The 15772-nt window shown below is 39.3% G+C and overlaps 1 protein-coding gene across 2 annotated transcripts in view; it reads left to right on the plus strand.

Moving 5' to 3' along the window:
* The first annotated feature begins 5961 nt into the window (after positions 1 to 5961).
* Positions 5962 to 15772, plus strand: part of TMEM30A (transmembrane protein 30A) — a 31297-nt gene continuing 21486 nt past the window's right edge. Inside the window, exon 1 of one of the 2 annotated variants that reach the window (XM_055255835.2) lies at positions 5962 to 6590. In XM_055255835.2, the coding sequence (XP_055111810.2) occupies positions 6033 to 6590 (558 nt within the window). In that variant the 5' untranslated portion in view covers positions 5962 to 6032. The remainder of the gene's footprint in view (positions 6591 to 15772) is intronic. The other variant, XM_055255845.2, reaches the window with a different exon arrangement.

A 15772-nucleotide genomic window follows, 5' to 3' on the forward strand; every position in this document is an offset into this window, starting at 1 on the left:
ACATGATCACCCAGAGTACACAGTCTTGCTTAGCATTTATAGTACATGTAATATTAGCATAAGACTCTCTTTTGTCTATTCTCCTACATGGAGAACCACAATGTAACTCTGACCTTATTTCCAATTTCCTCACAGTTTAGTTTTTGACATCATAAGGCGGATGACATGTGGTACCTCCTCAGAGCTCCTATAACCCCTTGAACACACATCTTGTGTGGCACTGACTTCATTATATAATATTTCAGTTGTCAGCAAGGTGTCTCTCCCACTAAAATGTGGGTTCACTGAGAGTAGATCAGTTCAACAAGATTTATCAAGTACCTCTTATGGCCTAGGCACTTTGCCAGGTGTTGGAGACGTAGAAATGTATAAAAACAGTCTCTGACCTTGAGGAATTCATTTACATCTAGTAACAAAGACAGATATAAACAGATATTTTTCAATACTACACCGTAAGTGCAAGGACAGACATCATATATACATTACCTTGAGCTCTGAAAGTAGCTCTTAACTCCACCAAAGGGGTCAGATAAGTACTCTTCAAATTGGCTATTGACCTGAATCTTGAAGGATGAGTAGGGATTAGCTAGCAAAGCAGTTAGAGTGGATGTGGGGTGTGAAGTCAGGAAGCAGTGGGTTACTGAGTGACTGGGTTAAGGAAGCAAAGACAGCGAGTGTAGATTTCTCCTCCCAGAAGATTCAGTGACAATACAAATGATGTTGTGAAACAGTTTGTTGAACCTATCTTGTGCCTTATGGTGTGCTGGTCAGAGGGAAGCCCTTGGTCTTTGCCTTTGTTGTCATAAATATTTAGTGCTATTGACTGAAAATGTGTTTGATTTCTTTCTTTCTTTCTTTTTGAGACAGAGTCTCGCTTTGTCGCCCAGGCTGGAGTGCAGTGGCGCGATCTCGACTCACTGCAACCTCTGCCTCCTGGGCTCAAACGATTCTCCTGCCTCAGCCTCCTGAGTAGCTGGGACTACAGGTGCCCGCCACCACGCCCGGATAATTTTTTGTATTTTTAGTAGAGACGGGGTTTCACCGTTTGAGCCAGGATGGCCTCGATCTCCTAACCTCGTGATCTGCCTGCCTCAGCCTCCAAAATACTGGGATTACTGGGGTGAGCCACCACGCCTAGCCCAATGTGTTTGATTTCTGAGGCTCAACAAAAGCCGACTTTCACATTTAAGTCCATTTTGTGAAGATCCTTCATGAATATGTTGCGGTTATTTTAATGACTCAAGTGACTCAAGTGTTAAAAAAAAAAAATCATGATGAAATGAACTCCCCCTCACACTGGTTTTCTAAAACTTGGAAAAATAGAAAAGTATAAATTTAAAACAAGTCTAAAAATGGTCCAAACATATAATTTATAAAGAATTAACATTTTTAGGCTGGGTGCGGTGGCTCACGTCTGTAATCCCAGCACTTTGGGAGGCCAAAGCAGGTGGATCACCTGAGGTCAGGGGTTCGAGACCAGTCTGGCCAACATGGTGAAACCCTGTGTCTACTAAAAATACAAAAATTAGCCGGGCATGGTGGTGGGCACCTGTAATCCCAGCTACTTGGGAGGCTGAGGCAGAAGAATTGCTTGAACCCAGGAGGCAGAGATAGCAATGAGCTGAGATCATGCCACTGCACTCCAACCTGGGCGACAGAGCAAGACTCCGTCTCCAAAAAAAAAAGAATTAACGTTTTTAAAATATCTACTTTCCTGTATCTCTTGACGATTCTCTTGGAGTAAACTAAGCTTCTTTCCTCCTCTGTTCCCCTTTTTAAAGAAATTAACTGTTATACATGTAACATGTCAGTTGGCTGTTAACCTAGAGATGGCAACATCATATTTGAAAAAAGATCTTATCTATAATTGACGGCACCTAATGAAAAAATACGTGCCATGGGGATGTAATCAACTGAGAGATTCTATGCAGTGGAAGTCATGAAGTCTGAAGTCTTGTGAGAATCACATTCTTTCATTTAAAGTATGGAATTGGCCGGGCACGCCTGTAATCCCAGCACTTTGGGAAGCCAAGCGCCTGAGCTCAGGAGTTCGAGACCAGCCTAGGCAGCATGGCAAAACCCTGTCTCTACCAAAAATACAAAAAATTAATTGGCTGTGGTGGCACGCACCTGTGGTCCCACATATTTGGGAGGCTGAGGTTGGAGAATCGCTTGAGCCTGGGAGGCAGAGGTTGCAGCGAGCCACTGCACTCCCACCTGGGTGATAGAGTGAGACAGCATCTCAAAAAAACAAAAAACCAAAACCAAAAAGTATGGAATTATGAGAAATGAAGGCTTATTTCCATCCAAAACAAAGTTCTTAGGCTGTCTACTAAAGAATTTTGATGTAATTGCTCTTTCCTCTAATGATACTAACCATTAAAATATCTTGCTTGACTCGTATTTCTGATGACTGACTGGCTATTCAAGAACTTGCAAAATTTTCTATCACAACACCTATGACCTCAGGCTAATCAGTCAATCTGTCAATGTGAGAACAAAGGGATTTTCCTAAATATCTAACTGAAAGTATTCAATAAGTACACTACATAAAAATCAGGAAAAAATCAATTTTAAAAAGTAATTTTTAAAAGCCAGTTTGAATCAATATCTGATGCAATAAATGCAGGAAATGAAGTTTATTATACAATTTCTACATCAGTCTTTCTCCTAAAAGTCCTCTGAGATAATTAAAAATGAACATTTTGCAGTTCCACCAAGCTGCCATGGTCAACTGCAAAGGAAAAGGTACTTTTTTTGTTGTTGTTCCGCTAAAATATGACCCAGCCACTGAAAATAATTCAAACCATTTCCAGTCACTAAGAACCTTCTCTGAAACTCATGATGGTAAAAACTATGGCACATTTCTCAGCCCTCTTCAACTTTTTAAAACATCCTTGTTACAGATGTGAATGAAATGGTTTGAATATGGTTAAAAGCTAGAGACCTACAGCAGCACCCAACATAAAAGGAACTCAACAAGCAAATTTGTGTGGCAAATCCACTTTGGTTAGGCAGTGAAAAGACCAGTTGCAGTTTCCTCTTTCTTGTTCCCAGAGATACCCAATAGTTACTCTTCTGTATTTTTTTCTTAGATGTTTCTGGTTGCCGAATTCAGTGGCACAACACAGAAACTGAACTAAAAAATGAAAATTGTATAAAACTTCCCAACCAAAGGCTAAATATATACACCTTTTCAGATTGTTGGGCTTGCATCTGTTCTATCATTTTAGATTCACTTTTATACTGGGGCTCGTGCATTGACTGCATACTTGGAATGTTAATCTGATAGCATTAATAAATGTCATTTAGCCGCATAAATTCCACTTTTACCAAGAATCAGCACATGAACAATCATTTGAACAATATAAATGTAATCTAAATGTATCAACATACATACACACAAACACACACCAGTCGCTCCTAGCAATCAGTTTGAAAATGCATAAATGGGGCCGGGCGCGGTGGCTCACGCTTGTAATCCCAGCACTTTGGGAGGCCGAGGCGGGCGGATCACGAGGTCAGGAGATCGAGACCACGGTGAAACCCCGTCTCTACTAAAAATACAAAAAAAAATTAGCCGGGCGTGGTGGCGGGCGCCTGTAGTCCCAGCTACTCGGAGAGGCTGAGGCGGGAGAATGGCGTGAACCCAGGAGGCGGAGCTTGCAGTGAGCCAAGACTGCGCCACTGCACTCCAGCCTGGACGACAGAGCGAGACTCCGTCTCAAAAAAAAAAAAAAAAAAAAAAAAAAAAAAAAAAAAAAAAGAAAATGCATAAATGGTAATCCATTGTGAGAACTGTTCTTTTTTGTTGCCCTAGAAATGCTGAATGACGCTTTCTTTTGAAAATTCCTACTTCAGCAGATTGAACGAAAAACCACCTGGTAAGGACTTCATAAAATAATGTGACCAAAAACATCACAAAATTGTGAGTCCCCTGGGATAATAATGTGGTGCTGAAAAAAATGTTTCAGCTGGGTAAAGATGCATATTGTGGAAGAATACAGTAGTGGAAAATGAAATGGAGGGATATCAAGAGATCTGGAAAAGCAATTTCATCCATCTGGACCTCATCTGAAAATGTAAGTTTTAGGGAAGAATCTCAGGAGGTTTCAATTCTGTAAATGTTTCAGTCAAAATGGAATTTCCAATAAAAAAAGAGACAAGGGATTAACTCATTTTCCTATGAACAAACAAAAATAAAGAAAAAGGAAGCAGATAAATACATCACAATCACTCAGATCACTAGAACTAAAACAAAAAAAATGAAGGTAAAATGACCATTTATACAGAGTGCTGGAATAGCAGATCAGTTAAATAATTATCAAATTTAGTGGGCATGATATAGGCAGAAATGGAGAGGAAAAATCTGCCTTATATGTACTTTTGCAATATGCCCATAATGTGGCATACATTTTTACTAACAGAACTTAGCAAAATAAAAGGACTCCATGCCTTCTCCGTTAACTGTGATAGATTGTTTTCCACTTGAGCCTGGGGTTGAAGGTAAACTTAACAGATCAAAACAAAATATAGATCTAAGTATGTCAGTAGTGCTAAGAATTTGAGCATAAATGTCATGTAAGAGCAAACCCAAGCAAGTTGGTTATTAGAAGGCAGCAAGTATTATATCACTCTAAATTCTGCGTAGTAAACATGTGATTGGCTCACATTTTTGAGACTTGTGGTCATTTTGAAAAAAAACATTTAACGGTAAATTTTTTTTTTTTGAGATGGAGTTTCGTTCTTGTTGCCCAGGCTGGAGTGCAATGTCGAATCTTGGCTCACTGCAACCTCCGCCTCCCGGGTTCAAGTGATTCTCCTTCCTCAGCCTCCCAAGTAGCTGGGATTACAGGCGCGGCCACCACGCCCAGCTAATTTTGTAGTTTTAGTAAAGACGGGGTTTCATCATGTTGGCCAGGCTGGTCTCGAACTCCTGACCTCCGGTGATCCACCCGCCTCGGCCTCCCAAAGTGTTGGGATTACAGGCGTGAGCCACGGCGCCCGGCCTAATGGTAAATTATGAGGACCAAGCACTCTTTATTTTCTCTTTCCTCAGTTTATCTTCTTTAAGGCATTACTGCAGACTAAGCGTAAAAAAAGTAATTTGTTTTCAAATGATGTGACTTACTCTCTGGCCTGGATTTCAAAGATGTCAATATAATGTAGATTGTATATATTGTTTAAATTTTACAAATAACATATGCCTATTATAGAAATTTTGGAAAATACAGAAAAGTGCAAAGAAACAGAAAAAAAAATCCTTCATCCGGTCAGCAGAGTTATCATTATTCACTTTTTAGTTGCGCTCTATATTGTACTTCTATAGTCGCTACACTACTCTAATATCCTGACTTGGTCACCTTTTACATCACGAGTATTTTCTTGGGTTATTAAATACCTGGCGCTTTAAAGTGTTTACGGAGTATCTCATTTTGTAGTAATGCTATATGTCCTGTTTTTTATAACAGTAAGAGTAAAAGCTACAGCCTATTACGAAACACTTCCAATATCAATGCGCAAAACAGAAAGGTGGACACAGAAAAGAAGGGGAAAAGTAACGTGAGAATTAGCAATAGAGAAAGAATAAGTGAGAATCGCTTAATTAGAGGCAAGATAATAGGGTTGAGTCACATTATTGATTCTTGACTTTAGGACAAAAGGGGTACATGTCACGCACCTCTCTTCCAAGTTTGTATTTGCACCTTGAATGGCGATTTATTAAAGTCGCGGTTTTACAACCTAAGCAAATACTGCTAATCCTCCCCCGACTCAATCCCCCTTGAGGCCGCCTTTTAAATGCTCCGGCTCCCTTCAGAGAAAGCCTCGAGGTAAAAAGAAAAACCTGTCTGGCAATCCAGACCTGCCATCGCCACGATAACCAGAGTAGCAGGCAGGTGTGTGCTAACTAAATCCACGGCCAACAGAGCCAAGATGCGCCTACAGCGCAGGCGCCGAGTCACCGTAGCTCTAGCACCGCGCATGCGCGAACGTAGCTTCGCGATCCAGTGGCTGAGCCCGTCACAGGACAGATGATCAGGGTGCGTCGGCCTTTCCGTTCCCGCTTCTATCCTCTTCCCCTTTCCCCTCCCCATGTCCCTCCTTCTTCTCCCTCCTCCCTCTCTCCCTCCCTCTGGCGTCTCCAACCGACTTTCGCTTCCCGTCAGCGGCCTTTGACGGAAGAGTGTCCCGCCTCTTCCGCTCTACAGCGGAGGTGGCCGTGGCGGTGGCGCTGCTGGCGGCGGCGGCGGCGGCGGCAGCGGCAGCGGCGCTCGAGCGGTTCCTGTCAGGGTCAGCCGGCGGGCCCCCTGGGTGGTCCACCTGCAAGTCGCGGAGCGGCGCCCCGGGGATCGATGGCGATGAACTATAACGCGAAGGATGAAGTGGACGGTGGGCCTCCGTGTGCTCCGGGGGGCACCGCGAAGACTCGGAGACCGGATAACACGGCCTTCAAACAGCAACGGCTGCCAGCTTGGCAGCCCATCCTTACGGCTGGCACGGTGCTACCTATTTTCTTCATCATCGGCCTCATCTTCATTCCCATTGGCATTGGCATCTTTGTCACCTCCAACAACATCCGCGAGATCGAGGTGAGGGGAGGGAGCTGTGGTGGGAGTTGGCGTTGCTCGGGAGGAGGGTCCTACGCGCCAGCTCCACTCTTTTCCCAGCGCCCAGAATCCAGTTGACTGGCGGACCCCGCGCCGTCCCCCACCCCCTTCCCTCTGTTTCTCTGTTTTTTCTTTCTCTTTCTGCGGGTTTCCTGAATTGCAGGTTTGTCCTAGCTTTGTCTTGCTCGAGATTTACGAAAGAGCAAATCGACGGAATGAGCTGAGACGGAATGAATGTTTAATGCAGAAGATAGGTCAGGTGGAGAACGCTTCTTCAGTGGGCGGGTTGTGTGGTTCCGTGGGGATTAGCGGGGGTTGTTCACGGAGGTAAAAAGAGAAGTGGGGGCGGGGGGCAATTGTAACTAGGTAGATGTAACTCTGAGTGAATTGACAGGGTCAAAGTGCCATTACCATTGTGGGAAGTATCCCAAGACACAGAGATGAACACCTTGGCCATTGTTGGGAAAAGAACCAGAGTCGTAGAGGTATTGACGATTCTAATGTAAAGAAGCTGTCGTCGCATGTTATCAGGTCACATATGAGGACTTATGACAGATGTGCATAGTACTTTTCATTTTGAGCTAATTCGATATTTTTAGTTGTAGGGCAACATATACATAAAAGATAACCTGAAACTTCAATTCTGGTTTTGCTTTTAGGCTACGTTTATTAATGTGCCCTGCCTTTGCTGGTTTTTTGTTTTTGTTTTTGTTTTTACAAAAAGAGCCAGTGACCACACTCAGGGAGTAAGTTGTGCACTGTCTACCAAACATTTTACTGATATTAACTTTGCTGAATATGTAAGACATGACAGGAAAACTTGGGGAAACATTGCTTTGTCAGAAGCACAGTATCTTTATCTGCAGGGGTGAAGATGGTTGATAGTACACTGTATTAGTATATACTCTATAGGTGTCCAGTATTAACAATCTCTCATCTTTTCTTGCATATCCGAGAATTTTTTTTTTCTAAATCTATTTGAAATGGCAGGAACTCGTACCAAGTTCTCTTGATTCCTTCTGTTCTATTTATACACACACACACATTTTAATAAATATACTTACGTATGTGATTTAATGGGACTTTGAGAGTAATTTTATTTTTAATTACTGAAATAGGGATGGGGTTTCAGTTTAATTTGCAGTGTTATCTCTAAAAGCAAGATTGATGTATTTTGTAATTCTACAGTGCTTACTTCAGTGTTGATGACAGTAATAAGAATAGTATCTATAGAATAACTAGTTTTAAAGTTTTTTACTAAAAATTCATTCTCAATTTAACAACTAGAGAGTTACAGTATTTTTTTTTCAGCATGTATTTTAGTTTGTTTTATCACCTTAATCTCCCTAATAATCCTGCAAATGTAGTACTTCTTGTTCTAACCATACTAGGATCACACATTATATTAGGATATGGGCAAAGCGGTGTCATGCAAGGAACATGGGCATTGGCTGGGGTCAGGCAGAGCTGGTTTTAAATTCCAGCTCAGCTACTAACCAGCTCAGTTTCTTGGAAAATTTCCTTAATCTCTCTGAGCTTCAGTTTCCTGCAAAATAGGTAGAATAATTCATATCTTCCAAGGTGTGAGAATTAGAAGCAATGTAAATAAGATGTCTGGCACTAGGGATCTGTCTCCTGATCCTTAATCAGGAGATGAGAAATAGAGAGGTTGAGATTTGACAGTAAACTAGTTGAGAGTATTGTAAAAATTGAGACAGAAACTCAGGTGTCTTGATTCCCAGCTTTAAGCTTTCACCCTACACTAAGATCCTTACTGCAATGTTAGTAAAGTAGAAGAAAATAATTTAACATCAGAAATTTGAATGATTTTATTTAAACTTCTTAAGATAATAAGATGAAAATAGCAATAATTTGAAATTGTATATAAATTAGTATTCTCAGAACTCAGTTTCCATTAGTATTTACTATAGTATAAAAATAAATATTTAACTTTTCTTAAAATCTTTGGGTTTCGGAGTAAAATAAGGTTCTTCACCCTAAGCAGTAGACGAAATAGAAATTTTTCAAATGGCTCTCATGTGTAATTCTGATTTCAAGTTGCCTGAAGAATCTGCTGCAGCTTAGCCTGGTTAAAAGGGCCCTGAAGAGTCAGGGAATTAGGGTTGAAATCCCAGCCCTGTCACTCTGTACTGGTGATCTTAGGTATAATTTTGAGTCCAATTTCTTTACTTGAAGATCCAAAAGATTCAGATTAGACTACCTCTAAGAGGCTGTTCAACTCTAAAATTCTATGATTTCCAATTCAAATGTGATTTTAAAAAAGCAGGATGTGTTTAAATTGTATTGCCTTTGGAACAAGAGGAAATGAAAAGAATAATTGGGAATTTTTTACTGACACTGACATACAGTTGTGCAGACAGAATCCACATATATATTTTTAAAGTTTGGATGCTAAATGTATAGAGAAATGCTTCTGAATTGTGTCTGGAGATTCCCCAAACACACATACTTGTTTCCTGCTTGTTCTCTACCCTTTGTTACCTACTAGTTGTAAATGGGTAATGAGAAGTTCTTACCAACATTCACTTTCATACTGTAAGTTACTCACACTTTGTTTTTTATTTAAAAAAACTTCATTGCTATTTTAGTTCAAATTACTAGGGCAAAGGAGGCTTGTCAAATCCAAATGCTTTTTAAATATAGCTTAAACTGCCAAAATCAAAAATCCAAACTTTTTCAAGTATAAAATGACTGGATTTTTCTCATTCCTGCAGAAATGTTGCACTAAAAATTACTACTTTTGAAAAGTGTCTTGGAAAAAAGAGACATTTTCACATTTTAATGCTTACATTTGGTAGCAGATTTCCTCTACTTTTTAGGTTTATGTATCTTGTTTAGTTGGTTTTTAGATTTTCAATAATCTAAATAAAATGAGGCTAATAGAAGATCATAATTGCTTTATCATTCACAAGAAAATATTTTAAATATTTAATATATTCATTTATTATCAGGAGCAAGGAATGAAGATTTCCTTTAATTTGGCAATTGTGAGTCAGGCACATCTTTCAAAGGGCACTGATTTTCTAGTCTAGGACCGTTGTTGGTGGGACTGAGATACAGAGGTTACTTGAAAAATATAGTGAGGTTATTCTTAACTTTTGTAAAAGTATCAGTGTGAAGTTACATAGTTTTAAATTTATGGTTAAAGTCAGATTAGGTTGTTACTGAGACTAAATTTAAAAACTAAACATTTACTTCAAGTTAGTGTTGCCAAAAACATTTAAGGTACATTTTCCTGAGATCTTAGTGAATTAGCTCCCCATTCCCCACATTTGATAAACTCTCAACTTTCTTCTTCACCTTATTTACTGCCCTCGATTATTTAATCCTGATTATTTTCTGTTGTCCTAGTTTCTGATAAAAATTTTTATATATGTTTTTACTCCTAAATTGAATTATTAGATTATAAGATTTTTAAGGAGATTAAATTTCTTATCTGTATTTAGTAATCTTTGTTATACTTAGGCTTTAGCTAAGAGTCAGGGAAGAATAAGTTGCTTTGTATAAATTATTGTTAAAGATTAGGCACTTTTATGTTAAAAAGTTTAAGGTTTTAATATTCAAGTTGATTTTAGTTACTTAGAAGCTGACTTTTGGAAATTAAGGTTTGTGGTGTTAGTGTTTTAACTTGTTTCTCAAGTAATGTTAGTACTTAGAGCAAGGAATGCGAAAGTAAATATGGCCAGCTGGAATGTTTTGCATGGCCCAGGAACATTTTACAGATGAACATTTGTAATCGATTTGATGATAGGAGAGCACTAACTTTGAATCCCAATTATGAGAAATGTCTCCTCTAAAATTGCCATTCTTCTCATTAGTATTAGTAGACCTATGTTACCAAAAAATTGTACTTATTATTGTTGCATTTTGAATTTAACAATAAAAATTGTTGCAAATTTGTTTTCTCTCTTGTTACATAAGAAGCTACATACCTAATATCTTGGACCATGCTTCAGGGTCCACAAAGCCTAAAGTATTTACTTTCTGGCCTCTTATAGAAAAAATTGCCTGCCCATGACTTAGAGTTTTAATGAATCATACCAGCAAAGTTAGCATTTGCTACACAAACAGCTGTGTTTAATTTACATATTCTAGTCCTCAATAATTGTTCAAGGTAGGTGTAATAATCCCTGGCAATTGCTTAGGTTCTGTTTGTACAGATTTAGTAGATATAAAATTTACCATTAATCTTGGCTTAGGAACATCATTCTTCATTTCTTTGTCACAGACAAAAATCAGGCAGCCTAAAGAAAGTTGCTTTTGAAAGTTTTATTTTACTTACCTTTTGTCTTCATTAAGATCTCTTGAAAAGACTTCAGATAAATCATTTAGTGTGGAATAATCAGTTCAAGGCGGAGTACTTAAAATATGATTTTTAACTTAATTTGATTAATACTTAAAATGATTTACCTTTTTACTCAGCATTTTGTTGAATGACCTGTTTAGGTCTTATGTTGATTTCCTTTTTGACAAATTTACATTCAAAATGGAAGTTTTCCAGTCCTTTTCCTATATAGTGTAAAAAATGCACATCTTTCAAATTCCTCCTTTCCCACTGCATTAAATTCTGAGTCTGTTTCTTAGGAATAGAATGTATTTTTAGAATTACCAAGAAGAAACGCCAGTTTGACTTAGGTGAACAATTGCAGTGGTAGCAAAACAAAGCTGAGAATGTGATATCTCTTATCTGCTCATCTACATCTGTTCTATTTTGCCTCTGGTTCTTTGTCTTGGATTTTAGCTAACGGGCAAGTCTCCAGACTATCATTGTAGTTTGCACTGTGCCTTGTATGCTCTTGACATTTGTAAGCATTAATTTTTCAAAATGAGGGAACTGTAGCTCCTCTTCCACTTGGTAGCCTCTTTTGTTTCTAAAGATAGGAACTATGTGCTTTAGTGTGAACTTTATTTTTTGAATAAAGTTGTTACAACCCATGGTAACCACTTTATTCAAAAAATAAAGGATTGTTAGGCCCATAAGGTTTTATTAAGGTCTGGACATTATGTCTGGCTACCCTTGAATTTTAGCTGATAAAGGGTGTTGTGGTTTTATTTGATGGTGAAAACTCATAAGCTGAGTTAAATTTACAAAGGATTTTAATCAACATTAGACATTGTCTTCATACATTTTCTTCAAAGTGCATCTCTGGGAATAGTGGGAGATAGGGAAAGTTTGGGAACAGGACTTCCCTCCCCCTCCACCCCCCCACCACCCACACACACCTTTTTGGAGCAGAGGACCTTCTTAAGGAGCGTGGCATCTTTTGGGGAAGATGAGACACAATAACAAGAAAACTAAGCATTGCTAGGTGAATGGCACAGGCAAGAATATCCTTTGGTAGTTCAAAGGAGGTTGCAATCACATCTATTTCTAATGACCATGGAACCCTGTGTAGGAAGTGGGCTTTGAGCTGGTACTTGATAAATAGCACTTCTTTAGGGGAGGTTTGGATGCATTCCAAGAAAGGTGATTAATATGAACAACGATCTAGTGGCAGGAAATCAAAAAGTATATAGACAAAATAGGAGTAAGGGCAAATTAGCTGGTGCTAGATTGTGGATAGTCTTGAGTATTTGATAATGAATATATTAAACCAGGGAAGTGACATGATTGCTACACTATCAGGAGTGGGTTGAGCAATGAGTAATTACGGTTTTCATTCTCATGTAAAATGCCTTAGGAACATAGTATGAGGCTGTCATGGAGGTTCTGTTTTACTGAGTCTTCACTTGATCTAATCATTTACTGCCCAGCCATTCTTAGGAATTGGCTCTCATGCTTACAGTTCAGCATGGAAGCTAAGATTCTAATTGCCTTTTCACGGTAGCAGTGTGGAAAAGGGATGAACAAAGGGATAAAGGCCTTTTAAAGAAGGTTCTTGAAAACTGTCATGTACCACCTCCACTTAGTAACAAGGCCACACAAGCTACAAGGGAGGCTGGAAAATGTTTTCATTCTGATAACGAGGTTCTCAGTAAGTGAGAGTTTTGTACTGTGAAAGAAAGATAGAATAGAAATTGAGGTGAGGGGTTGCTATTAGCAGTCTCTGCAACACAGGGTTAGAGGAAGATTTATCTGGTGGTGAAATGGTATGTCATCAGGATGAGAACTAGATCTCATATAGATGTGAGAGTAGTAGTTTAGACGCTGGAATTAATGTTTGCATTTTTATATTGATTATAATAATATTGAATACAACTTGATTTCATAGCAAAAGTCATTAATAATGTTTTTTCATGTGAATAGCGAGTTAGGTATGTGGCTTTGCTGATACTTAAAAAAAAAGTTATAGGAGTATTGAATATCACCATCTTCCTCTTGTTTTCTTCAACCTCTTTTTTCCATCTCTGTTCAGCATATAAATGTGTTTTGGTTTCTCCTTAAAAAACAAAAATATCCTATCTTTTATTTTTATTTTATTTTTCTTTCTTAGAGACAAGGTCTTGCTCTGTTGCCCAGGCTCATTGCAGTGGTACAGTCGTAGCGCACTGCAAACTCGGAACTCCTAGGCTCAAGCAGCCCTTCCACCTCCGCCTCTTGAGTAACTGGGACTATAGGCGCATGCCACCAGGACTGGCCAATTTTTAAATTTTTGCTAGAGATGGGGGTCTCGCTTGGTTGCCCAGGCTGCTCTTGACCTCCTGGCCTCAAGCAGTCCTGTTGCCATGTCCTCCCAAAGTGTTGGGATTACAAGCATTGTTAGCCACCGCACCTGGCCTTTTTTTAAAAAAAAAAATAGAGATGGGGCCTTGCCGTTGCCCAGGCTAGATTGCAGTGGCATGTTCATAGCTCACTGTAGCCTCAAACTCCTGGGCTCAAGTTATCTTCTTGCCTCAGCCTCCCGAGTAGCTGGGATTACAGGCACAAGCCACTGTGTCTGGCTTATCTTAATTGTATTTCATAATAAAACTATTAATAATGGCTAACATTTTTTGAGAGTTTACCCTGCTAAGAGTTTTACATACATCATGTTGGTTGATACAGTGACACTTAACAAGGGTAACATTATTATTCTCTCCATTTTTTTTTTTTTTGATGAGGACATTGAATCTGAGATTAAGTCTTCTGCTTAGTCACACAGGTGGGATTCATACTTAGCCATCTGACCTCTTGTTTGGTTTCCTATAGTTTCCTGTATTCTCTTTCCACACAATCTGTTTAAAAAGAAGAGTCCGTGCGTATCGACAATGTCCATTCCCATCTCCCTTTAACTCCTTAATTTGCTGCATTTGAAGTATGTTAAATGGTAAAAAATCCTATGAAGAAAACTGAAGGAAGGGTTGATGGTTTATAATTTTAAATAGGGTAGCCAGGGGAAGCCTCAGTAAAGTGGCATTTGAATAAAGAACCAAAAGAGGGAAGAGAGTGAACCATATTGATATGTGAGGGAAGAATGTTCCAGGCAGAAGAAATAGTAAGAGCATAGGTCCTGAGGAATGTGCTTAGTTAGGTGTTTGAGGAACAACAAAGAGGCCAGTATGGCTGAAGCAGAGGGGGGAGAATAGTAGAAGATGAGGATATTGGGAAGTATTGGGAGGAGTATCACATGAAGCACTATAAGAACTTTGGCTTCTCTGCTCAGTTTAGTGAGAAGCCATTGAAAAGTTTTGCACAGATAGGTGATATTATTTCACTTATGTTTAAAAAGAGTCACTCTGGCCTTGATGTGGAGAATATTGCCTGGTAAATAAGAGTAAAGCAGGGTATTTCTGATAGGAAAAAGCCAAAGCATATTTCCTAGTCTCGCACACCACTCAACACTTCTGACACCACATGTATGGAAATTTTTCCCTACACACCATCCAGTTCTGACACCAGATTCTCCAGCACACACCAATTGTATGTCCTATAATTTCATTAAATTCTGTCACTATCTACTAGGAGATAGTATCAGATCCCGCAGGGTAAGGGCTCAGTCCCACAAGACTGCCTCTCACTTTAGATGCCAATTGCAAGTCCCAGGCTGAGACCTGTACTTCTGGCCAAATTGCTATAAACTGGTGTTTCCATGACCCCCTCCTTGAGTTTGCTTTATTTGCTAGAGCGGCTCATAGAACTCAGGTAAACACTTTATTTACGTTTACCCATTTATTATAAAGGATATTACACAGGATACAGATGAAAAACCAGATGGAAGATATGTAAAGGGAGATGTTTGGAGAAGGGGTTCAGAGCTTCCATGTGCTCACTGGGGTGCCACACTTCAGGCACTTCCACGTGTTCAGCTATCTGGAAGCTCTCTGAACCCTTCCTTTAGAGTTTTCATGAAGGCTTCATTCTGTACACACGATTGATTCAATCATTGACCGTTGGTGATCAATTCAGTCTTCAGTCACTCTGCCGCCTGGGACTCAAACTTCAGTCCCTTTCCCCTTCCCACAGGTCTATTCATGCCTTGGTCTTTCTAGTGACCAGCTTCCATCCTAAAGCTATTTAGGGGGCCCCAACCACCAATTGTATTATTAGCATATGAAAGACACTCATCACTCAGAGACTTTAAGAGTGTTTTTTAGGAGCTCTGTACCAGGAAACTGGGAGCAAAGATTAAATACGTATTTCTTACTGTAAATCACAATATCACACAGGGAAACCAGTTAAGAGGCTATTGCAAGTAATTCAAGCAGGAGATGATAGTGGTCACAGTAGAATGGTTGCAGTGAAAAGCAGTTAGATATAGAATATATTTATGAAAGTAGAGCTAATAGAATTTTCTCATGCAATTGATATATGGGGTGTAAGAGAAAGTGAAGAATCAAAGATGACTAAGATATTTTGGTTTGTAACTGGAAGGATGGAGTTGTCGTTTTTCAAGATGGGGAAGACTGCAGGAAAATGAGGTTGTAAGTATGCTAGTAAGAGGATGTGGTGGGGGAAGCAGAATAAATAGTTCAATATTTGACTTGTTAGGATGAGATGCCATTAGACATCCAAGTTGGGAATAATGAGTAGGCAAACAAATATAGAGTTCAAGGGGAAGGTTGAGACTAGAGTTACACATTTTGAGGGTTAATCAGCATAGATGATGTATAAAGGCTTAATTAGCATAGATGATGTATAAAGGCCTAAGATAGGATGAAATCATAAGAGTGATTTATAGGTCAAAGAAAAGTAAGAAGATCCCTGAGTCACTTCAGTGTTTAGA

The sequence above is a fragment of the Symphalangus syndactylus genome, chromosome 2 (genome assembly GCF_028878055.3).
Source record: "Symphalangus syndactylus isolate Jambi chromosome 2, NHGRI_mSymSyn1-v2.1_pri, whole genome shotgun sequence".
Classification (NCBI taxonomy): Eukaryota; Metazoa; Chordata; class Mammalia; order Primates; family Hylobatidae; genus Symphalangus; species Symphalangus syndactylus.